The following is a 26,141-nucleotide window of genomic DNA, read 5'->3' as shown; positions in this document are numbered from 1 at the left end:
GAGTCAACCTCCCGGAGCCTGAGGGGCAGGGCTGAAGGCAGATTTCCCAGCAGGAACTGGCCTTTCACAACTGCTAGGAAATGCCACATGACCGCCTTTGGGGCAGGAAGACTGTCTTCTGATGTCTGTGACAGGGCTCCCTGGGGGAACTGGAGACAGTCTTCGGACTATTTCCTCGTGCCTTTCCAGGTGGGCTGCTTAGCACAGTAGGGGCCTGTTGGGAGTCAGGGGTGGTGATGCGCTTCTAGGTTAGAGCATCTGACCCTTAGTAACAAGGAGTTAGCATGTGCCAGACCGAGGGGAGAGCAGCACCCAAACCCAGTCTCCATGCTCACAGCTCAGCCTCCATGGGGCACATGGGCTTGGAAGGGAGGCAGCGCCACTAGAACCCCTGGTGGTGCCTCCTTGGAGCCCACAGTTAGGTCACTCTGGGGAAGTCACGCAGTGGTTGGCTGGGGTTGGCATTGTGGCTGCTGGCTGAGGGCCCAGTTTCTTCCTTTCTTCCTGCTGTGTGCCAGACTAACTAGGGCCTGTGAAGCCAGCTGAGAGCCCCTGGAAGTGTCCTTTCTGGCCCAGAGTGCAGGGTGGCGGAATCACTCTGCTGCCAGTGGGGGTGTGTGACTTGATGCTACAGGGCTGAGTCCAGGGCCAGAGGAACTGGCTTTGTCACCTGGAAACACTGACCAGGAAGGAGGGAGGGGTGCAGCTTCGCAGTGAAGACCAGGATAGGCATAGCTGGCTGTAGCTTGGTAGCCTTGGCTGCTGCGGACAAGTCAAGAGGGAGCTCCGCCTTAAGGTCCCTGACATACGCTTTGAGACAGCAGATCATTAACAAAATCATCGCCAGCATCTGAGCATGTCCAAGGAAAGGGAATGTTTGTATCAGGACCTACAGGAGGTGTGGTGGGGAGGTTGCTGTGTGACTTTCGAGAGTAGCTTGCCTTGTCTAGACTGCCTCTTGTGCAAATCATGGAAATGATGGAGCTCTCTGCTTCCACCTTTCCCCTTGCCATATTGTGCCTTGGGGTCCTCTGCCCACTCAGATGGCAGCATGGCTGACTGTCACTTTCCCTGTGCGAGTGTTAATCTCTCAAGTCCTGACACAGGCCCTGTTGGCTTGCCCATTTTACAGATCTGGAGGCTGAGGCCTGGGCAGGCTCTCCACTGCAGACTAAGCTAATAACATTCAATGGATTCTGGGCTCCCAGGAGCTGGAACCCTCAGGTTCCTGTCCCATAAACAGTTCAAAGTGACCTGACTTAGCCAGAGAAGGAGGCCAAGATGCAGGACTCAGGGAAAGCTGCCTACAGGCAGGCTGGCCCTAGAGGAGCTGGGAGAGGTGAGGCCTGGCAGGACCCAGATCCAGATCTCTGGCCCCTCTTCCATTCCACTGTCTCCTCCACTCCTTGATGGAGGTGGCCAACCCAAGGCCTGGAGAACATAGTGAAATTCTGTGGGGGTTGGGAAGCTGTTCCATTTTTAGTGGCTGTCACAGGAAAAGAGGCTGAGTGTTTCCTCTTGTCCCTGTGGAGAGCCAGAGCAGCTGTCCTTAGGAACTGGGTCAGCTGATAGCATGGTGGGCTGGGGGAGGTGATCCAAGATCCTCCAGCCCTTGTCCTCACTGCTCCTGCTTCCGGGTGGCCAGCACCCATGCTGTACATAGACTTGAGCCTACTGGGGGCCCCAAAAGGCCTTGAGGCTTGGAAGGCCAGGTTATCTGAGGTCCATGTCTCAGTCACCTTACCTGTCTGGGCCTCAGCTTCCTCATCTTTGAAATGGGCATCATGGAACTGCCTACCTGCTGAGAGACTGGAATGCGAGGGACCACATGCAGGGCATGACCGAGGGGGCGAGGGCTGACTGCCAGCCATCGACAGTAGAGCCCGGTGATGGGACATGAGCCTCCTTGCTCTCACTTCTTTGTACTTCCTTTACCTGCCCAGGCTTCCTACATCCAGAGGTCTCTCTGGGTCCCCTCCTTTGAGGCAGCTTGTGGCTGTGCCATTTCTGTAGCCAAGTCTCTTCCTGATGGAGGTCAAAGTTACCTCCAGTTTTGACAAACACCAGTGGACATCTCTACCTTTCAGTGGTGCCCTAGTTCTCTGACTTCTTTTCCAGTGTGACTTGCTCCCCCGATCTTTTTTTCTTTTCTTTTCTTTTTTTTTTTGATGGGACATCAGGCAGCTTTATTTACTCTTGAAATCAGTACAGACATGGGTAATGGCCAAGACATGAGTAAATTGGAAAGTATAGTTGTATCCCACCCCCAAGTGGTTGCAGAATAGTACATCACACAGGGACCTGTGGTCCCCATCTGTCAGCCCAGGCTTCTCAGGTTCTCTGGCTTGTGGGACCCTTGAAGGGCACTGGCACCAGTCCCCTCTTGAGAACACTGACCACTCACATGGCCCACCTGGAGAGCTCCCCAACCCTTGGCTAAAGGAGTTAAAGAACCCAGAGCCTGTTGTCAATGTTAGTACCTTTGTAGCCCTAGGAGGGTAGTAGGTACTATGCCCAGTTTCAAGTTTCATCTTGTCTCTTCCTGTTGCTGAGAAAACCTGGTGTCTAAGGCCCCTGTACTGTTAAAGCATCTTGCAGCCATTCTGAGGAGGAAAGCTGCCACCCTGGTTCAGGCAGTGCTTTTTTTTGTTTTGGTGGGACCGGGGTTTGAACTCAGGGCTTTGCACTTAACTAAGCAGATGCTCTACCACTTGAGCCACACCACCCGTCCATTTTGCTCTGGTTATTTTGGAAATGAGATCTTGTGAACTATTTGCCCTGGCTGGCCTCTCAGAGGACACAGATGGCCTCCTTTGTTACTTGTTCCCTGTACACCTTCCTATTGTTCCCAGACTCTTAAATTGACACAGAGCAGTTCTCCTCTGTGTGTGTGTGTGTATGTGTGTGTGTGTGTGTGTTGGGCGGGTGGGGGGGATCCCTTGAGTAGGCAGGATTAGGTAGGCTTTGGCAGGTCAGCAGGGTTGCCCTGTTCTCCATACCTTGGAGGCGTCTGGGGGAAGGACAGGAGTCCCATGATATGCTCCAGGGCTTCTCCCATAGCTGGGATGTGTTGTGGCTTCCCATTCTACTAGGATTGGCTTCTATCTCCTTTGACTGTGACCTGCCATGATGGAGGTTGTATGTTAGGACCCAGAACTCAGTGTCGTGTAAACACTGAAGCTTCTCAGATACACTTACCTTCTCTCTGGGTGGTGTGATCTGTTGTTTTCTCATTGAGTCTGTTCATTTAAAAAAAAAAAAAAAGATCTGGGCTGGGTTTATAGCTTGGTGGTAGAATGCCTGTTTACATGTGCAAGGTTTAATCCCAACCACTACAGAAAGACAAAACAGAATAAATGAACACTGATCACAGCCACCTGTTCAATTTAAAAAAAAAAGCAAAACTCATAATATGTGATGAAGTCAGATGTGTTAGTGCATGCCTGTAATTCCAGTACTTAGGCATCTGAGGCAGGAGGATCCAGGTTCAAGGCCAGTCTGGGCCACATATCGAAACTCTGCCTCAAACAAGCAAACAAAAAAAAAAGAGCCGTGCACCAGTGGCTCAGGCCTGTGATCCTAGCTACTCAGGAGACAGAGATCACTAAAAAAGGGCTGGTGGAATGGTTCAAGGTGAAGGCCCTAACTTCAACACCGCAGTACCACACACACACACAAAATGATACCAAGATATAAAATGCTACATGAGACCCTCTGGTCCCCAGATGAGCCTTTGCCAGACAGTCCGAGCCTTCCTGATTCAAAAATCCAAAATCATAAATGCTCCAAAATCCACAGCTTTTTCTGAGTGCCAATGTGATGCTATGAGTGGAAAATTCTACACCTGACTGTACATGATGGATTGTAGTCCACACACATGAGCACCAATGACTGTGAATAAAAGCCAGCTGGGGTTGTGGCTCAAGTAGCCTGCCTAGCAAGTATAGGGCCCTGAGTTCAAACTCCAGTGCTGACAAAAAAAAAAAGAAAAAAGCATAGAAAATGAACTTCATGTCACACGGATCAGCTATGCATGGAACCAAAATGAATTTCAGGTTTAGACTTAGGTCCCATCCCCAAGTTAGCTCACTGTGTCTATGCGAATATTTCAAAATTTGAAAAAGTCCAAATTCCAAAGTAGTTACTGTCAGGCATGTGAGGTAAGGGGTGTTCCCCAGGTGTTATTCCCTGAGGAATCGCCAGGGTCTGCAGCAGACTTTCTACAAGAGCCCCTCAGTACTTGTCACACTCCCTCACCTCCTGAGTTCCTAGAGTCACTCAGTGCTTTTCTTTCTTCTTCTTTTTTGGTTTACTGGGGGTGGAACTTATGCTTGCTAGGCAGGCGCTCTACCACTTCCACTTGAGCCCTACTCCTAGCCCTTTTAGGTTTGCTTTTTGTTGTTTTGCTTTGTTTGGGTTCTTTTTGGTGGCACTGGAGATTGAATCCAGGGCCTAGTGCTAGTGCCCTATACTCTGAGCCTTGGGTCTCCCGTTTTTCCCCGGGCCAGTCTCAGACTGTGATGCTCCTGCCTGTCCTTCCCTCCTGTGTAACTAGGGTCGCAGGCACACACCACTGTGCCGGGCTTATTGACTGAGATGGGGTCTTGCTAACTTTTTGCCCAAGATGGCCTTGATTCTTGATCCTTCCAGTCTCTGCCTCACGAGCAGCTGGAGTCGCAGGTGTGGAGTTCCATACCTCCACCTTTCTTGAGCGCCTCTTTCTCATCTTGAACCTTCTTTCTTTTCTTTTCAGAATATGCTGAGTTTTTGCACTGCAAGTCCAAAAAGTTTACAGATTTTGATGAAGTTCGGCAGGAGATCGAAGCGGAGACCGACAGGGTAACGGGGACCAACAAAGGCATTTCCCCAGTGCCCATCAACCTGCGGGTCTACTCACCCCATGGTAGGTAGTATGGACGGGGAACCCACCAGATGTGGTGGCAGAGGAAAGACCACTTTCTGCCAGTCACTGTTAGGAACTGCCCACTCACAAAGTATACGCTTCCTCCTTCTTCTCTTTACATGCACACGGCTCTAAGAGGAACACCAGAGGCCAGGAAGGCTGTGGGGAGTAGTGGGGACTGGGACATATTGCAGCCGTGTGCCCTTTTTCAGAAGACCAACAAGAAGCTGGGTGTGGTACGTGCCTATAATCCCAGCACTCAAGAGGCTGAGAAAGGAGAATCAAGAGTTCAAGCCAGCCTGAACTAAAGAGTGAGACCCTGTCTCTAAATAAATAAATAAACAAATAAATAAATAAATAAAAATTTTGCATTTAAAAGAATAAAATAAATCTACCTAATCATGAATCCCTGAGTTCAAACCCCAATACCACCATAAATAAATAAATAAAGTAAAATTAAATTAAAATACCAACACCCTTGGCTTAAGTCAGCTAGATATCCTGGTTCCTCAGGAGGAACCAAAAACCAGACTTCTGTACAAAACGTGCTGATTTTAAAACTGCGTGGAGATCGCAGCTTGCAGCCATATTTAGCTCCCAGCAGGTCTGGGGGCTAGATGTGTTGCTACTACTTCAGAGGCATTTTGGGATAATCCCTGCATACTCTGACTCCTTAGCATGGCTCCCTGGTGATGGGATTTTTTGTTTGTTTCTTTGTTTTTTGGTGGTACTGTGATTTGAACTCAGAGCCTCACACTTTCGAGGCAGGGGCTCTACCAACTGAGCCATTCTTCTGGCCCTTTTTTATGATAGATTTTTTTGAGATAGCATCTCATGAACTATTTGCCCAGGGCTGACTGTGAACCACCATTCGCTTGATCTCTGTCTCCTGGTGACTAGGATTACAAGCATGGACCACTGATGCCCAGTTTAGTTTTGACTTTTTGAGACCAGGATCTTGGTATGTAGTCCAGGCTGGCCTTAAACTCATATCCTCCTTTTTCCCAGGTGTGGGATTACAGGTTTGTACCACCAAGCCTGTCTCATCCTTTGTTTTTAATGGCTCCTGTCTTGGCTGAATGAACGGATGGATGGATAGGCTAGGATTTATTTAGCCACTTGCATGAATTCTAATCAAAAATGGAAGTGCCAGAATTGAGACATCTCTATTGCTGGGAGGGTGTGTCGGTGGGCTTGGATCCTAGAAGGGGAGTACTGGATCAAAGGTGTGGATGACGCCTGGAGGTGTGGCTCAGTGGTAGAGCACTTGGCTCTTTTTGTGAGGCCCTGGGCTCCATCTGTAGCACTGCATTAAGATGAAAGAAAAAGGTGTGGTCCAGAGGGAACGTCAGGAGATGTCTTGAGATCTAACCCTCTCTTGGAACGTGGAGACAGCATGTGGATCTCTGTAGGACTGTGTGTGCCTCCCCTTTCCTGGGCTCTCACTACCTTTCCTTCTGATTTCCCTCCTAGTGCTGAACTTGACCCTCATCGACCTCCCGGGCATCACCAAGGTGCCTGTGGGCGACCAGCCTGCAGACATTGAGTACCAGATCAAGGACATGATCCTGCAGTTCATCAGCCGGGAGAGCAGTCTCATCTTGGCTGTCACACCTGCCAACATGGACTTGGCCAACTCGGATGCCCTCAAGCTGGCCAAGGAGGTGGACCCCCAAGGTGACCACAGGCCCCAGGGCAGCAGCACCCTCTTCCAGCCCTGGCACTGGCATTCTCTTTGGCACGTGGCCACATTAGGAAGGGGCCTCTGCGGACACTATATTTCCTGTGAAGTCTTGTAATAGTGGTGTTTCCTGAGAGGGGAAGTTGGACATTCCTCTTCAGACATAGTCCTACCTATTCTGCCAGCCCGAGAGAATAGGCTAGGGCAGTGGAAGAGTCCGGCTGTTAGTCAGCTTTCCAACACTATAACAAATACCAGAGACAGTCAACTTAAAAAGAGAAAAGGTTCAGGGCTGGTAAAGAGGCCCAAGTGGTAAGAGCACCTGCCTAGCAAGTGTGAGGCCCTGAGTTCAAATCCCAGTGCAGCTAAATAAATAAATAAGAGAGAGAGAGAGAAAGGTTTATTTTGCTTCACAGTTTTGGAGGTTCCAGTCTGTGAGATCAGTTTGCCCTGTTGCTTTGGGCCTGTGATGAAGCAGTACATCATGGTGGAACCCATGCACCTCATAATCAGAGAGCGAAAAAGAGAAAAAAGGGGACTGGGGGTGTGGCTTGGTGAGGGAGTATTTGGCTAGCATGAATGAGGCCCTGGGTTCCTTCCCCAGTGCTGCAAAAACAGAAAAAAAGAGAGAAGAGAGGAAAATTGTGTTCCTGTAATCCCCTGTGTGGGCACTCGCCAGTGACCTAAGGACCTCCCAGTAGACCCCACCAGTTAAAGGGCCATAGCATATCCAATAGCACTGGACTGTGGACCAAGCCTTTAACACATGGGCCTTTGGGGGACACATAAGATCTTAAATAAGCCAGATGCCAGTAGCACACACCTATAATCCGAGCTGCTTGGGAGGCAGAGATCAGCCCTGGGCAAATAGTTCATGAGACCCTATCTCAAAAATACTCAACTCAAAAAAGGGCTGGTGGAGTGACTGAAGTGGTAAAAGTGCCTGCCTAGCAAGCTCGGAGACCCTGAGTTCAAGCTCCAGTACTGCAAAAAAAAAAAAATCTAAACTATAGCACCAGCCTTCCCAGGGTACAGATGGTGAGTCCTAATTCCACCATTGAGTTAGTTACTTATCCACCCCATCCGTGGTCTAGCTGTCCAGTTGCTGTGAGGACTGCCGAGGTCCACACACTAGTAGAGCCAAGCTGGTAAAGGCAGTGGGTGAGTTACCAAAGCATGTCCAGACAGTTACTAGGGCATAGCCCTGACCAGGCGTTTGCAGAGTGAAATCTTTCACATAGCCATTGATCCAGTGAATGTTAATTAGGCTGCATGCCAGGCCTTGTTTTGGCCTGGGGCATCCAGCAGGGGACACAATCAATGAGATCCTGGGAATCAGATACTCCAGTGAGAGACAGAGAAAAATAGAACCAGGCAGTAAGTGCAGGAGATGGTTGTGACAGTGGTAAGTGCCAGGGAGGAAATGTAGCCTTTGCACAGTAGTTGGGTGATCAGGTCCCTAGGGGAGGTCAGTTTCAAACAAGAGCAGAAAGATGAAAAGAGACAAAATCCAGGAAAATGGACAGTAGGTGCCAATAGTCAGGGTTGGCTTGAGTCTGGGGTGTTCATAATCCAGCAAGGAGACCTGTGCAAGGCTGCGATCTGAGCACCTCCACTGTCCCAGCCTCCTCAGAGGCTTCTGGGACTTGCTGTCTAGGGAGGGGCTACCCCTGCCTTCCAGTCAACGTTAGTCACGTCATGTGCTGTCTTCACGTGAAATGGGGTGTGACTATGACAGAAGTTTGAGGTAACATGAGAACAGATACCAGTGCAGGGAAGCTCCATTTGTTGTCCCCCACCCCACCCCGACACTGGCCTTCTTTAAAACCATTTATTTTTATGCCTTTGAAAATATTCATGGTTATTACCAAAATGAAAACAAAACCATGGAAAAATCAAGAGCCCAGAATGTGACAGCTCCCCTCCTGCAGAGGTCCTGTTAGTCATGCTGGTAAAAGTCCTTCCAAAGTTACTTTACATGCAAGCTGTCTTTTCTTTTTTGGTGATACTGGGATTTGAACACAGGGCCTCACTCTTCCTAGGTGCTCCCACACACCCAGCCCTTTTTGCTTTAGTTATTTTTCAGATAGGGTCTTACACTTTTTGCTGAGGATGGCCTGAACTAGGGCCCTCCTGTTTGTGCTTCCCGTACAGCTGGGATGACAAGCGCACACCACCCGCCCAGCTTTACTGATGAAGATGGGATTGCGAGAAGTTTTTGCCCAGGCTGGCTTTGAATGCAGTACTCCCAATCTCCACCTCCTGAATAGGTGGGATTACAGGCATGACCTGTAAATCCTTGCCTGACCTATAAACTCATTTTTAACTTTTTTTTTTTTGGTGGTACTGGGATTTGAACTCAGGGCCTCTTGCCTGTTAGGCAGGTGCTCTACCACTTGAGTCACTCTAACCAGCCCAATTCTTATTTTTAAAAATAGGACAATCTTTCCTTAGTTTCCTGTTGTATGTGTATGTTCCTACTTTATACTATAGTGATAGTGTGTGTTTTTCCTTGGGAGGGCTGTGTTGCCATTTGAGGTAAGCCTTGTTGACTTACCCCCTCCCTTTTCCTCGACATTGGGGTTGTTTCTGTTCTCATGAACAATGCTCCAATGGGATCAGACATTTCCACTGAAGTTGATGCCCCCAGAATCCCATCCCAGTCACATCCCACTCACTGCCTGGCTCCATCTCTCCCCTTCCAACTGGGTACCAGCTTTGTGACTGTTTCCCAGTGTGGCCCCCTTGCCCTCTGACCTGCAGAATGTGAGCAGGAGGGCTCTTAGCACAGTACTCAAGGAGCACACTTTGAAACTGACCTGGGCCGCATTGTGTCCCCAGGGCCCTGCAGCAGGGGTACTGATGCTGACACAAGTGATGACAATGGTGGTGGCCATTTACTAATGGCATTTGCCACATGCTAGGGTCATCCATGCACATAGCCCTCTGATAGCCGCCCTTAACTGTCTGCATTGGATACTCAGGAAATGGGGGTCCAGGCAAGTAACATATAGCTTGTCCCCAGTCACATGGCCTGACAGTGGCAGGGCCAATTTGGTGAAAAGTGACCTGGGGCAAGCAGCCTGTGCTCCTTCCTCATGGCACCCTGTCACCTTGGGCTCTTTCAGGCCTGCGGACCATTGGCGTCATCACCAAGCTGGACCTGATGGACGAAGGCACTGATGCCAGGGACGTCTTAGAGAACAAGTTGCTCCCCTTGAGAAGAGGTACAGCTTGGGAGACTGGGACCATGGTGTAGGGGGCACCAAGAGGGTGCTGGGAGAGAGGGGATGGGCTGGGATAAGCATTTGTGCTTTTTTTTTTTTTAAGAGCTTGAAATCTTTTTTTTTTTTTTTTTTTTTAATTTCATCGTTTTTATATTTACTCACATGTGTACACATTGTTTGGGCCTCCTCTCTACCATGCCCTTTTCTTTGTTTTGTTTTGTGGTACTGGGAATGGTACCCAGTATCTTGAGAGTGCTAGACAAGCATGCCACCATAAAACCACCATGTCCCTGGCACTTATATTTGAACTTTTTTATATCTTTTATTTCTTGGTGGGACTGGGGTTTGATCTCAGGGCTTCACGCTTGCTACACAGGCACTTTACTGCTTTTGTCACACCTCCAGTCCCATTTTTGCTCTGGTTATTTTAGAGATGGGGGTCTCACAAACTATTTGTCCAGGCTGACTGCAAATCCTGATCCTCGTGATCTCAGCCTCCCCAGTAGGTAGGATTACAGCCGTGAGCCACCAGGGCCTTGCTGGATTTTGTTTTTGAGATGGGGTCTCACCACATAACCCACACTGGCCTTAGAGTATCCTCGTGCCTCTGCGTCCCGAGTGCTAGGTTTACAGACATGTGCCACCATGCCTGTTGCATATGTGTCTTCTGCTTTTTATTTGCATATATTGTTTATAATTATATAGTTAATACCTGCTCCTTTCTGGAACATTAGAAAACAAGTATACAGACACTGAACTCTGCCCAGCCCTGCTTCCCCAGACAGCCACTAGCTGGTTCTCTGTGGCTTTCTTTTCAAACAGTACTCTGGGACTTTTTAATTTTTTTAATTTTTTTGGTTCTGGTGTTGGAAATGGACGTGTTGTGAACATTAAGCACATGCTCTACCACTGAACCACACTTTCAGCCCCTTGTAATTTTGTTGTTTTACTTTTTGAGAATGGGTCTTACTATGTAGCCCAAACTGGCCTGGAACTCCCAATTCTCTTGCCTCAGCCTCCCAAGTACTGTGATTACAGGCATTCAGCACCACATCCAGATTAACTTTCATTAATCAATTTATTATGTTCTTGTTTTTGTGGTGCTGGGGCTAAAATCTAGGGCTCACCTATGCTGGCATATTTTCTACTTCTCAGCTGCAACACCCCAGGCCCCTTTTGTTAATTTTGTTACTGCTTTCTATTTTTGAGGTACTGGGGCTTGAACTCAGGGCCTATACCTTGAACCACTCCACCAGCCCTATTTTTGTGAAGGTTTTTTCAGGATAGGGTCTGGAGAACTATTTGCCTGGGCTGGCTTTGAACCATGATCCTCCTGATCTCTGCCTCCTGAGTAGCTAGGATTACAGGTGTGAGCCACCGGCACCTGGCTATTATGAACTTTTTGAATACTCTAAAAAAGCAAAGAGAAAGGTTCGTGGGGCCTACATGGCCCTGCCACCCTGCTTCAGTGCCTGTTACTCACAGCTGATACTGAGTCCCCATACGTCCTTGTCAGTTACTGCTGTCTTCCTTCCAGGGGAGAAAGCAAGTCCTAGGTTTTCTGCTCAGTTAATACAGAAATAACCACATATTCTTTATCTGTCTCTTTTTTTTTTTCTTTTTTTTGGTGTATTGGGGTTTGAAGTCAGGGCCTCATGCTTACTAGGTAGGCACTCTACCGCTTAAGCCACACCCCCAGCCCCCACATTTCTTTTCAAATATTGCTTTTTATCCCTTTTGTTTTTCTATGCCATTCATTTGTAAAGAAACCAGACCCTACCACATCCCACACTTAGGATTTGACCAATTGTCATTCCCAGTCAACTGGTTATTTCATGTAGATGGAGGATGGTTCAGGTTCCTGTTCAAGTGTTCTCACAAGAGGAACCTCAGTATTTTTTTTTGAGGTGGGGTCTCTCTATGTAACCCAGGCTGGTGTTGGCATGAAGCTGATATTCCTGCCTTAGCCTTCTACATGTCAGGATGACAGGTGTTCACCACACTTAGCTTACTTTTCAATTTTTTTTTCTTTTCTTTCTTTGTAGCACCGGGATTTGAACCCATGGCCTCATGCTTGCTAGGCAGGCGCTCTACCACTTGAGTCACTCTGCCAGCCCTTTCTTGTGTTGGTTATTTTCAAGATAGAGTCTTGTGAACTATTTGCCCAGCATAGCCCCTACCCTGACTTTCTCCCTGCAGGCTACATTGGCGTGGTGAACCGTAGCCAGAAAGACATTGAAGGCAAGAAGGACATCCGTGCGGCACTGGCAGCAGAGAGGAAGTTTTTCCTCTCCCACCCCGCCTACCGGCACATGGCTGACCGCATGGGTACCCCACACCTGCAGAAGACCTTGAATCAGGTACAATGAGGGTTTAGGCCCGTCAAACACAGTGGTTCAGGCTGCGCACTGCGCAACAGCATCTAACCACACTTTGGCTTTCCTTAGTCCAGCACAGGACTTGTTTTAGCCAAAATGTGTTCAATCCACATTTGCCGTTCTCATAATAAGAGTATTTAATGCCGAGCCTGGAGATGAATGGTGTTTAGTAAGTTGCTACTGTGACTATTTTTAGCAAGGCTATTATTATCACGGTTACTTTAATTAGCATTTAATTGGCATGTAATTATTTAGTCACATGCCCAGAACTTTGCAGACATTTCCTGGGGTTGGTGATCTGCTCAGAGGTCACCTGGGCTCACCAAGTAGCAGGCAGCACCAGACTGGCGCTAAGTCAGAGCCCTCTGCAGCCTGACCCTCAAGGGGCAAAACCCAGCCCAGCCTCTCAGCAGGTGATCTTGCCCCTGCTTTTCCGACTGTCCATCAAGAGAACGGTCACTGCATTCGGTGGGACCATGGGTGTTCAGTGCATAGCACTTCTGCTGCATGACAGGCCAGAGGATCTGACACCAGCCTCACTGGTGTTTCATTGTTTTCTAGTCACTCTTTCCATAGGTAGTGTATTCACAGGGCTTATCGACAAGAACAGTGCCACCAAAACAAATAAGTAAATAAACACTTAAAATCTATGCAGTGATGCAACCCTGTCTTTCCCTTCCTTCCTTCCCTTCCTCCTGCAGACCCCACTCTTACTAATCATGACCCTGCCTGGGTTTCTTTCTGTCCATGATAGCAGAAAGGACTCCTCCTTCCCATAAAGGATGACACAGTCACAGATCTTGGGGAGCCCATGCCTACAGTAAAGGACCCTTCTTCCTCCTTCTCTTCCTGGTTTATCTTGCTCCATCTTTGCTTCCTTTCCCTGTGCTCTCCCACTCTGGCCAGCCATGACACACTCACTGCTCTTTATCAAGTTTTGTTCCCCCACAGCCCATTGAAAGGATCATCCCCTGTCCTTTTGTGCTTCTCTACCTCCCTTTTAAAGTTGGTGACCGGTTAACAAATTCACATGGTTCAAAAGCACAACAAACAGCCAGGGTGTAGCTCAGTGGCAGAGCTAGCATGCAGGAGGCTCTGGGTTCCAGCCTCCAAGAACTCACAAATAAACGTAAAACCAAGCTGGTGCCAGTGGCAGCTCAGGAGGCAGAGATCAGGAAGATCATGGTTCGAAGCCAGCCTCAGCAAATCATTCTCAAGACCCTATCTCAAAAAAACCATCACAAAAAAGGGCTGGTGGAGTGGCTTAAGTGGTAAAGTGCCTGCCTAGTGGGTGTAAAGGTTTAAGCTCAAACCCCAGTACTGACCCAAAATAAAAATACACAACAAAAAGTAGAACCATAGATCTTAAAGGAGAGCAACGAGGGTCTCCTTCTGTCAGCCTCTACTCCCTTCTCTCCTGGATCCCACATTTGTCTCTTCCAGTGCTGTCTTTGCTCTGTTGATGCAAATCCAGCCCCTGCAAAGCTGCATCCTGGCTCTGTCCCTTTTCTTCACAGAAGGGAGCCCAGCAGATGTGCACACCTCTCCTGGGAGACCTTTCTGTCTTACTTAGTCTGTAGGGCTGCCTTTCGATCTGTGCATTAGACAGGCCGTTGCCTGTCCTTCATTCCTTTGCTCAGGGTCCTGTGGAGCTGTTTGGCCTGTACATCCTCATGGCGCAGCCACTCTTGATCTGCCTGTAGGCTATTGTGGCTCTTGTAGCCTCTCTCTTCTTTGGACAGCCATGCTGGCCTCCTCTCCTTGCTCCGGGTTTGCGCGTGGCCATAGCTGCATGTTTCTGCTTCCACCCAAGGTTATGGGGTATGCTGGGCAGAGGGTGGCATTGACCCTGCCGGCCTCCTGCCCACATTAACTGCATCCTCTCTCCTGCAGCAACTGACCAACCACATCCGGGAGTCGCTGCCGGCCCTGCGCAGCAAGTTGCAGAGCCAGCTGCTATCCCTGGAGAAGGAGGTGGAGGAGTATAAGAACTTCCGGCCTGACGACCCCACTCGCAAAACCAAAGCCCTGCTGCAGTAAGTGCTGCCCCTCCCTCTTTACCAGCCACGGCTCTTTCGGCTGTGTGGAACCTGTCTGCTCGTTTAGTCATTCGACAAACATTGGTTGAGAGTTCCTAATGTGTCAGACCCTGTCCTAAAGCCAGGCTCGTGTTAGTGAATGGGACAGATGTCCATTCCTTCCCTGGAGTTCTGGGGAAAGAAAAACAATGGGAGGAATTGAATGGAAAATGAGCAAATAAGAAAACGAATGGTGAAAAGCCAGGTCTGGTGGCACATATGTTGTCTGAGCTTCTCAGGAGTTCTTCTAGCTTGGGTAAGTTCGAGCCCAGCCTGGGCAGGTTTGAGGAAGAGCCTGGCCCAGAAGCAAAAATAAGATAAAATTTCTCTGACATCAGGATTTGAATTTGAGTTACCATTAGTTAGCAGCATTTTTGGGTTTTTTGTGGATGTACAAAGTAACAGTGACTTTGACTCGAAATCTAGAAATACCTTCAGTCGTGCCAGTGACCCTGTGAGGTAGACACCATTCCCATCGACCCAATTTGCAGATGAGGAAACTGAGACTCTTGAGGGCAGCGCCACCCAACCAAAGCCTCCCAGCCCATCAGCGGTGGAGACCCCACTGAAAGTCCTGGGAGCTGGTAGAGACCTGGGGATGCCACCTGAATTTGTGAGGAGGGGCTGCCTTTGCACCACCTCCCTTCACCATATCAAGGTTGAACTTCAGGGCAGAGAACTGGCCCCAGAACTTCATCTGCAAAGGAATAGCACTCATTGAACCTTCAGATTCAGTGACTAACTATAGCAGGTTTCCAGCATTTGCCATCTGCAGCTCTTGTATTTTTTTTATTTGTTTTCACTTATGCAAACATTTTGTTGCTAAAAAAGGATAAAAGAAAAGTAAGCGGTGGCCGGGCTTAGAACACCATGTGTGGAAAACCGGTTTTGACCTTCGAGTTTTCTTCTCCGTCGCAGGATGGTCCAGCAGTTTGGGGTGGACTTTGAGAAACGGATCGAGGGCTCGGGAGACCAAGTGGACACGCTGGAGCTGTCCGGAGGCGCCAGAATCAACCGCATCTTCCACGAGCGCTTTCCTTTTGAGCTGGTGAAGGTCGGTCTTGATCTTGGCCTCTCTCCAGGCCAGGAGGTCTTGAGCCACTGCCTCCCAGCCTGAGGCTGCAGTAGGCAGCATGTGGTGGGGTGGAGGGCTCCCCACAAGCATTCTTCCCAGAGTAGGCAGCTTGGATGCTCTAGGCAGAGTAGTTAAAAAGTTCCATTTTCTTGTGGGCAAAATCCAATACTTTTTTTTTTTTTTTTTGCCTTCTAAATCCACAGTTTCCAAATCCACAGATCTGACCAACTGTGGTTGGAAAATAGTCATGGCGGTGCCCGCCTGTAATCCCAGACTCGGTAGGTTGCAAGTTTGAGGCCCGCCTGGGGTACATAGTGAGACCCTGACTCAAAAAAAACAAGGATGGGGATGTTGCTCAGTGGTAGAACGCTTACAGAGCACACACAAGGCCCAGGGTTTCATCCCCAGAATCAAATTTTTAAAAAGCACTCATAAGGTGGTTACTGCCTGAAATTCAGATGGTACAAGCACAGAGTTTGGTTTTTCATTACAAAATAGGTATGTTCAGAGGATGATGGGTGCGTGACATGTGTTCATGGCATGCTTACCCATTTATACAGAAATAGTTGTGAAAAGCCATACACCCAGATGCTAACAGGCCCTCTGTGGGTGTTAGGGTTATGGGTGTTTATTGAAAAGAATTGTATTGGTTTTTTTTTTCTCTGAGACAGGATCTCACTCAGTAGCCTAGGCTGGCTTGGAACCCTCAATTCTCCTGTCTCAGCCTCCCCAGTGCTGAGATAACAGGTGTGCCCCACCACATCCAGCAGAATTTTATTTTATTTTTTATAACAATGTTATAAAAAATGTAAAACTTCAAGCAAGTCGTCAAAAAAAAAAAAAGATAGGGGAGGCTGGTGTGGTGTTACACTTCTGTAATCCCTGCTACTAGGGAAGTAGAGATCTGAAGGATCACAGTTCAAGGCCTGGGCAAGCACTGAGTGAGATCCCATCCAAACCAACAAGTCAGCCATGGTGCTACACAGCTGCAGTTCCAGCTTCTGAGGAAAGCATAAGTAGGAGAATCGAAGTCCAAAGCCAGCTCTGGGCAAAAACATGAGACACTGTCTATAAAATAACTCAAGTATAAGAGCTGGTGGAGTGACTGAACTGATAGAACCTGCCTAGCAAGCATGAGACCTTGAGTTCAAACCCCAGGACCACCAAAAGACAAAATTAAAAAGAGAAAGTCCAAATTCCCAGCCCCAAAGCTGCCATTTTCTGAACATGCTAGCAGGTCTGTCTGCACAGTTGTGCTTCTAGATATAGGTGCACTTTCCCACAGAAGGACATTCTTGTGTCACACACTATGAGGTGGTACACACCACAGTGCAGGTGCCATAACCCATTCCATCTTCCTCCAAAAACACCTGGGGACGTTTTCCCTGTGAGTTTTTCTCTCTGCTGTGTACAGTTGTCCCTTGGCATCCCCAGGGTATGGCTCCAGGACCCCCCTCGAAAGCCCAAAGCTGTTACATATCCAGGGATAGCCAGGGATGTGTGACATGTATAGAACCCACACGCATCCTCCCGCGGACTGTAAATCATCTTTAGAGGACACCTAACACCTCACACAGTGCCAGTGTTATAGAAGTAGTTATTATAGCATATAACTTAGAGAATAATGACAAGAAAAAATATCTGTACGTGTTCAGTACACTTTTGTGTGTGTGTGTGTGTGTGTGTGTGTGTGTGCTGGAATTTGAACTCAGGACCTCATGCTTGCTAGGCAGGCACTCTACCACTTCAGTCATACCCTCAGCCCTCTTTAGTTATTTTTCTGATAGAGTCTTACATTTATGCCTAGAGCTGGCCTTGAACCACAGTCCTCCTACCTATAGCCCCCAAGTAGCTGGGGCCATAGTTGTGTACCACCATACTTGGCTTATTGGTTGAGATGGGGTCTTGCTAACTTTTTGCTTGGGGTGGTCTTGAACTACCATCCTCTTGATTTCCACCTCCCAAATAGCTGAGATTCTAAGCATGAACCACCACACTCAGCCCTTGCTTTTATTTATTTGTTTATTGAAATAGGCTCTCAATATGTAGCCTAGGATAGCAGATTCTTAGTGACTAAATAACATCCTGTTTTGTGATTGTCTCATCTTGCATTCAATCAGTCTCCTTGTTGGACATTTGGGTTAGATTAACATTTTTGAGCGATTATGGATAGTTCTCGGCATGTAGTGGACATCTTTGTTAATTCCTCAAGGAAAACTTCTAGATTAGAGTTTAGAACTACTTTGTGACGGTATAGGTATGTTTTGGGAAGTTCTTGATGTATTCGGGTTCTGTGAGTGTTCATTTCATAGACCTTTCCTAGTACTGGCCTTTTAACATTATTCTTTTTCACTTTGACCTGTGAAACATTCTGCCCTGGAAGCTGGGCACAGTGGCTTACTCCAGCTACTCAGGAGGCAGAGAGATCAGGAGGACCATGGCTTGAGGCCAGCCTGGGCAAAAAAATTCTCCAGATTCCATCTCATCCAATAAAAAGCTGGGCGTGGTGGTATGCGCCCATCATCCCAGATACTCAGGAGGCTGTAAGGTAGGAGGGTCTCTGTCCAGGCCCGCCTGGACAAAAATTCTATTTGAAAAATACCTAAAGCAAAATGGGCTGGGGGCATGGCTCATTCTGTGTAGTGCCTGCCTAGCAAGCATGAGGCCCTGAGTTCAAACCCCAGTTCCAAATAAATTTGCTCCAAGAGTACAACCACACACAGCTTGTGGGGGATGCTGCAGGGACCCCCCTTGCACATGTTTGCCTTGTGTCTTCCCAGATGGAGTTTGATGAAAAAGACTTAAGACGAGAGATCAGCTACGCCATCAAGAACATCCATGGAGTCAGGCAAGTTCCCCAGGGAGTGCCACCATGTTCCCTTCCCCTCAGCAGTGCCCCCTTCCAGCCATTCAGGCCCCATAAACTGGGGCCCCCCAATTGTGAGGCCTCAAGTGTTCTGGGGTACTTTTCACAGCTGCCAGCCTGTCCGTGTGTGTCTCCAAGGCACTGATGGTGGCTGGGTTTTTGTTCTTTGTCATCGTGTTCTAGGTCCTGGCATCTAGGCCCCTGGGTTTAACACAGGCCTTGGCCTAACTGTGAAAGCCCACTGTGGATTTGTTTGGGATGGGTTGGGATAGAGCTGAAGCATATGTGTAGGAAACTAGCATTTGTCCCCATCCCAGATTCCTTGTGAGCCTCTTTGGTCCCCTCCATAAGTGACCCAAGGTAGCCGTACCAATTGTCCATCCTTCCTCACCCCAGGTCCTCGGGTCATCCTGGGTGCTTCCCAGCTGTGGACCCAGGCATCCAACCCCCAGAGTTGCTGTGACTACCTTCCTTCTTGGGGACCTGGCCTGTCCCTCAGAAGTGGCTGACATTGCTTTGTTTCTCTCTGACCTATTTCCCCTGCCCCCCCCCCACCCCGGGTATGGACGTTTTTAGGACTGGGCTCTTCACGCCGGACTTGGCGTTCGAGGCCATTGTGAAAAAGCAGGTGGTGAAGCTGAAAGAGCCCTGTTTGAAATGCGTCGACCTGGTTATCCAGGAGCTAATCAATACAGTTAGGCAGTGTACCAGTAAGGTATCGGAGCCTTGGAAAGCGGGGACAGATGGCAGCTTGGTATCAGGCTCCCAGCTCTGGTCAGTGCCCAGCCTCACAGCCTCTCCCCAGAGGCAGGGACAGGAGCACGTCCATGTGGTGCCAGCCTTCTACATCTGGCCAAAACCTCCTGGGACCCTGATACCAAGCCTAGCATGTGTCTGGTGAATTGGGCTTTTGTGTGGCTGTTGCTTTGCTGCCTTCTGGGAAGCAGAGAGGGTCCCCGCATCAGCTGTTGGAGGCCAAGCCCCTCTAGTGTCGCTTCTTCTTGACAAAACGCTCAGCATCCTCTGGCTTCCCTGGAGCCAGCCACTTTTCTGTCCCCATGGTGCTCAGAAGGCCTGAACACTAGCAGCATAACAAGTGCTCAGTGACCAGATTCACAAAACCCCCCTGCTCCCTGTGCTGTCCCCCTACCCACCTACAGCCAGCCCATCTTCCGTCCACCCCTTTACAAGGGCCTGTGTGCCTCGGTTCATGGGTGACCGCCTCCACTCGGCAGGATGCGCTGGGCTCGCCCGACAGGGCCTGGTTCCCAGGGCAGCATGCTTCTGCCAGGCAGCTAAAGTGCTTCCCGGTGGGCAGTCTGCTTGCGTGACCTCTGTGTCCCTGGTGCTCTGGGCTGGCAGGGAGTTTCTGCTTGCACCCTCTGTTCTCAGTCTGGAAAAAGCCCCATTTGCTTCTTAAGCTCTTTCATTAAAAAGGAAGGGGAAAGAAACCCAGAAGGGCTGCCAATTGTCCTCCTAGAGCCTGAGGCATGCCTTAGTTCCCGTTTGATGACCACGTCCCCTGTCTAATTAAACCCCAGACTAGCCCTCCCCCCGCAGGCCTCTGGACAGAAGAAGCTTCCGGGGCAAATGTGGGCCCAGGCTTCTCTATGCGCGTACTAACCAGCTGATTCTCCTCTGTTCTGTTTCTCTGTCTCCTGTCCCATGTGTGTGGCCTGCACTGTCCCTGGGTGTCTTTCTACCTCATCCCATCCCCTGCATGGCCCAGGACGGGGCTCTTCACCCCCGACATGGCCTTTGAAGCCATTGTGAAAAAACAGATTGTAAAACTCAAAGAGCCAAGTTTGAAGTGTGTTGACCTCGTGGTCTCAGAACTGGCCACAGTCATTAAAAAGTGTGCCGAGAAGGTAACAGGTTTTGTTCTTATCACCTCTGCATTAGTCCCCCACCATGTCCCTGCCATTCATCACTCTTGCCCTGAGCATCTGGAACATTGTGCCTTGGTTGGAACCTCCTTCCATGCACCGGTGTTCACGTGCCAACGTTGCATTGGCAGACAGGATGGGGGCAGCTGCATCACAGATAGGTCTCAACTTTGCAATTTTGGGAACAACTAGGGATGGGAGGCCTTTGACATTTCCAAATGCATCAAACTGACAAAGCAGTACCTGCTCCTGAAACCCTTAAAGAAAGATGGTTTCACTCAGGGCTCAGTGGCTCACACCTGTAATCCCAACTATTTCGGAGGTGGAGATGTGAAGAATATAGATTCAAGGCCACATTCAGACAGAAAGATAGTGAGAACCCCATCTCAACCAGTAAGCCGAGCATGGTGGTATGCCCTATCATCTAGGGTAAATGGGAGACTGAGGTCAAGAGGATCATGGTCCAGGCTAGCCTAGGCAAAAAACGTGAGACCCTAACCTGAAAATAAAGCAAAAAGGGCTGGGGGTGTGGCTCAAATAATAGAGCACTCACCTAGTAAGAGCAAGGCTGAGTTCAATTCCCAGTACCACAAAGAAAAAAAAGGCAGTTTCCCAGCCGTCACTACAGTACAGCATTGTGACCTTTAGCCCTGCGTGTGCCTATATTAAGTAAGGGACCTTGAAGAGTTTTTCATGAGCATCCGCTCCATTTTAACCTAATAGCAGAAGACACATTCCCCCCAAGTTGGTCATCACGGACACTGACAAAGGTGAGGACCCCTGGGGGTGTTGGCTAAATGGGCACGAAAGATGCCCCAATCAGAATGGTGTCCAGCAAGTGGGTCACTCCAAGGCCAATGGCCCAGATGCTGCCCCCATCCCCCTACAGCAACCGCCTCATGCTCACAAGCTTGGTGAGGGTGCTCAGTGGGCCCACCTTCACCCAGTGCAGGGTGGGAGGGGGCCACCCAGGACATGTCACTTGCTGTCTCTGCCACCTTTCTCCTCTCATTTCTGGCTCGCCAAGCAGCACTGTGCGTGCATGGGCACCCCTTCCCCCGCTCTACTCCACTGTTCCCCCACACACACTGTCCTGTTGTTGTCTCCCAGCCCTAGCAGCTGTGAGACAAGAGCAGAGTGGGGACTTTGTGGCCATGCCCCTTTCTTTCCCCTGCATTTTCCACTCATGTAATTCACACTGCTGTTCCTCTGGGCCACAAAGACCCCGCCAACTTGACCCTCTGCTTGCTCCCTAGCTCAGCTCCTACCCCCGGTTACGAGAGGAAACGGAGCGAATTGTGACCACGTACATCCGGGAACGAGAGGGGAGAACCAAGGACCAGGTACCAGCTCTTTGTCTCTGTGTCAGTTCTAACTTTCGTGTGGCCCATTTTGGTGTGTGTTCTGTGACTGGTGACAGCATACAGCAGCATTATCCTTCCTCCATCAGTGGTAGAGAACCTTCCTAGCAAGCGCAAGGACCTAGGTTCAAACCCCAGCACCACCAAGAAAACGAGAGTGCTTACCTAGCATGCATGAGGCCCTGGGTTCGATCTCCATTATGGGAAAAAGAAAAAAGATGCATTATGATTCTACCCTAGTCCCCCAAATTTCTACCACTGTGCCTCATTATAGGTGACCCCTCCCAAACCCCTAGGCCTTGGCAGCCACTCATCCCTGCCTGTCCTTAGAGTTTTTTTGGACAAATTCCTGTAGAACATAGATTTATTACTCAGCTTCCTTGAGCTGGCACATGCATTTTGGGTTCATGGTATTCTGTTGTGTTTGTCAATTATTTACTGGTTTTTTTTCTTTTTTTTTGAGGCAAGGTCTTGCTATATAGCCCACGCTGACCTCAGACTCAATGCTTTTGCCTCAGCCTCCCTGGAGCTGAGATTATAGGCATGAACCTCCACACCCAGTTCTTGCTGCTGAGTTGTACCTCCCGGTGTGAACAGTGAGGTAGTTTATCCATTGCATCCATCTAGGAGACTTGAGGGCGAGTGGGCACACCCCCATGCAGCTACACCCCTGTGCAGCAGTTTCACCTGCTCCCTGCTGAACCCTGGGCCATCTTTACACCTTCACAGATTTTTTTTTTTTTTTTGATGGTCCTGGGGTTTAAACTCAGGACCTTGCGCTTGCTAGGCAGGCAGTCGATCACTGGAGCCACTCCCCAACCCCATCATTGCACCTTCAGATGCATCAGTTCGGGATTGCTTCTGTTGTCCTTTGTGAATTGGTTCCAGCTGCTCAGACCAGACCATAATAAGCGTGCACATCCCCTGCCCTCCCCACCCTTGGGAAAGAAACCGGCTTGTTTATCCTTCAAGGTCTCCTACAGTTCATTGGCAGGTCATTTCCTCATGAATCAGTCCCCTGTTGCCTCATTACCCCAGAGTTTCTGTAGCCTGAAGGTGTATCAAAAAACCTGGGAGCACAATGGTACAAGCCATTAATCCCAGCTACTTGGTAGGCAGTGCAGCATGATTCCTGATCAACATCAGCCTGGGCATTGTTAGCAAGACCCTGTCTCAAACAAAACTACAAAAGAGCTGAGTTCTGGTAGCCATGCTTATAATTCTAGCTTCTTGGGAGGCTAAGATTGGAAGGATGAAGATTCAAGGCTAGTTTAGGCGAATAGTTTGAGAGATCTGCATCTCCAACATAACCAGAGCAAAACAGACTGCAGGTGTGGCTCAGGCATGAAACTCTCAGTTCAAACCTTAGTCCTACCAAAAAAAGTTACAAGCCTGGTATGATGGCTCACACCTGTAATCCTAGCTACTTGAGAGGCTGAGATTGGGAGGATTGCAGTTGGAGACCACTGGGGCAAAAAGTTCATGAGACCCCATCTTAATCAATGTCTGGGTGCAATGATGCATGCCTGCCATAAAGAGAGACGCTAGTCAGGTGCTAGTGGCTCACTCCTGTAATCTTAGCTACCCAGGAGGTAGAGATCAGGAGAATCACGGTTCCAAGCCAACCTAGGCAAATAGTTCGAGAGACCCTATCTTGAAAAAACCCTTCACAATAAAGGGCTGGTGGATTGGTCAAGATGTAGGTCCTGAGTTCAAGCCCCCGTACCAAAAAAAATAAAAAGAGCGAGAGAGAGACCCTATCTGAAAAATAACCAATATATGCCAGGGGTTCATGACTCATGCCTATAATCCTAGCTACTCAGGAGGCAGAGATCAGGAGGATCACAGTTCAGAGCTAGCCCTGGGCAAATAGTTCGTGAGACCTCATCTCAAAAAAACCCTTCACAAAAAAGGACTGGTGGAGTGTCTCAAATGGTAAGAGCACCTGCCTAGCAAGTGTGAGGCCCTGAGTTCATACCCCAGTGCCAAAAAAATAATAACCAACAGAAAGGGCTATCAGAGCCAGGCAGTAACTCACACAAGTAATTCTAGCTCTTCAGAAAATTGATACTGGGAGGCTCAAGGCCAACCCAGGCAAATAGTTCACAAGACCCCCATCTCCAAAATAACCAGAGCAAAATGGACTGGTGGTGTGGTTCAAGTGGTAGAGTGCCTGATTTGCAAGCATGAAGCCCCTGAGTTCAAACTCCAGTCACACACACAAAAGGCAGGGGTGGAGCTGGTAGACTGGTTCAAGCAGTAGAGTGCAGGATTAGCAAGCATGAGGACCTGAGTTCAACCCAGTACCTCACAAACACACACACACACACACACACACACACACACGAATTGAAGGTGTAACTCAAGTGATAGAGTGCTAGCCTAGCATATGAAAGAAAGGTCCGGGTTCAACCCCGAGTACCACCAAAAAATAAATACCTTCATTTGGCAAGAATGCTTCTGACCCCTTGCAGACACTCACAGCCTCTGGTACCCCACTGTGACACTGCCAGGTGTTACCTGAGCACTCTGGGATATCAAGGCTCAAGGCTTACAAAACCAACCTCGGGATCCCTAGATGGAATGCCTGGCCCCTCAACAAACTTCAGGGCCCCAGTACTTTGCCTGTTTTATCTTTGAGGGCTCCAAGGCACAGCAAGGAGAAATGCCTGGCCTGGGGCCAGTGGGAGCCTGTTTTTAATGGGAACCAGGCCAAAGAGCTGTCAGAACTCTTACCCTTATTCTGGGCCTCACACAAGCCAAGAGAGCGCTCCACCACCCAGCTACATCCCTGGCCGTGATTTTTATTTTATTTTGTGAGATAGATTTTACTTGTTTGTGAACCAGGCTGGCCTCAAACTCATGATCCTCCTGCCTCAGCCTCTTAGATAGCTGGGATTACAGGAATGCACCACTACGCCTGGCTTTATTTTATGTTCTCACCTGACCAAAATACCTTTGCAGTTTTTGTTGTGGTTTTTTAACTTAATATTGGAAATAATTTCAACATTGAGTTGTAAAAATAGAACAAAAATACCTGTGTAAATGATTGAAACCTGGCTAGGGGTGTAGCTCAGTGGTAGAGCATTTACCTGGCATGTGCAAGGCCTGAGTCCCATTCCCAGCACCACCCAATAAATAAATAAAGATACTGAATCCTGTGCAGTAAAGCTTTCTATAATTCCCGTTCTACAACTTGGTAACTGAGGCCCAGAGGCATAGGTCAGTGAGGCACCCAAACTGAGACTGAAGGATTGTGATCAGCCCGCCCTATAACCACTACACAGGTGCCACTCTGTTAGCCAGTTTTGTTTTGTTTTTGTTAGCCCAGTCTTAAATGCCTGTTTGGCCCTGACACCTCCCGCTCCTGCAGACATTCCCCTACCCTGTGTACACATGGTGGGTGGGGCCAGCCCCTTGGCATCCTGCCTAGGAATGCTGCATGGTTCCACGCCCCCTGTGGGCAGGTGTAGGAAGTGCTCTGGACACCACTTCCAGGCAGGTGTGGGAAGTGTTATTGCCCCCTGCTGGCAAGCTAAGGAAGTACCCAGCCACCACCTCTTGTCCTGCTGGTCGCTATACTCATGATAACCCTGGCTTTCCCCTAGATTCTTCTTCTGATCGACATTGAGCAGTCCTATATCAACACAAACCATGAAGACTTCATTGGATTTGCCAAGTATGTATTTTGGGGAATGGTGGCTGGTGGGACGGCACCCCCATTCCCACCTTCAGCACCAGGCCTTAAATGAGGCAGTAGAGTTGGGTTCTCTCCGAGAGGCTCTGTTGGAGGTCCCTGGGTGCTTTTCTTGGCTAATCATAACCTTCATCACAGTGGCTCCTCCCAGCATGCTTTCTCCGGGCTCCCCAGGGATTAGTGTAAGGGGAAAGGGCAAGGCTGGCCAGGTGCAGTGCCCCTTCCCTGTAGGACTTCTCAGGGCCTTTCATGGCCCAACATGCAGCTTGTCTCAAACTCAGCCCTTTCACAGCCAGAGCCTCTCCCCGGCTCTGGCTCCTAAGCATAGAGCAGAGATTTAAAACCAGAATCTTCCATGGCACCCAGATATGGGATGGGATGTGATTTAGGCAGGATGTAGATAAAAATAATAATGGTCTCAGATGTCATCCCCCTGCCCACTAGAGGACACAGCTTCCTGTGTCCATGTAACAGATGCTCTTGGCTTTTCTTCTTATGCCAGGCACAGTGATGGAGCAGCAAGTCTAGGCCAGGTCCCCAACCTCTTAAGGAATCCCCGTGCAAGGGACGGGCAGCTAGGGTACAGTGTGCTCAGGGCAGGTTAGAGCTGTGCAGGGCTCCTGGGATTGGAGAGGCGGCCTTGGGACCTGGCCTGCCATTATGTAGGCTTCCAGGAGAGGGTGCTGGGGGCCTAGACTTGTTCTGTGTAGTTCCTGTGTAGAACATGGGTTGAGGTTCTGGACAGAGTTGATTTAGTGGCTATCCTGTGCTGAGCATGTGGGAGATGAGTTGAACAAATGAATGAGTGAATGAATGAATGAGGGCATGAACAGAAACTCCACCCCCAGCCCAGGCAAGCCCAGGGCTCTGGCTTGGCTGTCCCCGCTGGGGGTGGGGCTGCACCTGGGCCCGGTTCTAAGAGCCCTGGGAGAGGCAGCTCCTCCCACCTGGTTCTCCTAGCCACGAGACATGCATGGGCAGAAGGTGCT

At 49.2% G+C, this 26,141-nt stretch overlaps 1 protein-coding gene across 12 annotated transcripts in view; it reads left to right on the top strand.

Annotated features, from left to right (window-relative positions):
- Positions 1-26,141, top strand: part of Dnm2 (dynamin 2) — a 73,997-nt gene that overhangs the window by 28,596 nt on the left and 19,260 nt on the right. For 6 of the 12 annotated variants that reach the window (XM_074054066.1, XM_074054068.1, XM_074054064.1 and 3 more), the window contains exons 3-12: positions 4,754-4,903; positions 6,377-6,580; positions 9,713-9,811; positions 12,011-12,171; positions 14,083-14,225; positions 15,186-15,321; positions 18,123-18,190; positions 19,938-20,076; positions 21,351-21,437; positions 25,064-25,134. In XM_074054066.1, the coding sequence (XP_073910167.1) occupies positions 4,754-4,903; positions 6,377-6,580; positions 9,713-9,811; positions 12,011-12,171; positions 14,083-14,225; positions 15,186-15,321; positions 18,123-18,190; positions 19,938-20,076; positions 21,351-21,437; positions 25,064-25,134 (1,258 nt within the window). Of the gene's footprint in view, positions 1-4,753; positions 4,904-6,376; positions 6,581-9,712; positions 9,812-12,010; positions 12,172-14,082; positions 14,226-15,185; positions 15,322-18,122; positions 18,191-18,784; positions 18,924-19,937; positions 20,077-21,350; positions 21,438-25,063; positions 25,135-26,141 lie in introns of all 12 variants that reach the window. The other 6 variants (XM_074054067.1, XM_074054065.1, XM_074054060.1 and 3 more) reach the window with 1 other exon arrangement.

The sequence above is a fragment of the Castor canadensis genome, chromosome 14 (genome assembly GCF_047511655.1).
Source record: "Castor canadensis chromosome 14, mCasCan1.hap1v2, whole genome shotgun sequence".
Classification (NCBI taxonomy): Eukaryota; Metazoa; Chordata; class Mammalia; order Rodentia; family Castoridae; genus Castor; species Castor canadensis.
This window is presented reverse-complemented; position numbering and strand designations above follow the sequence as displayed.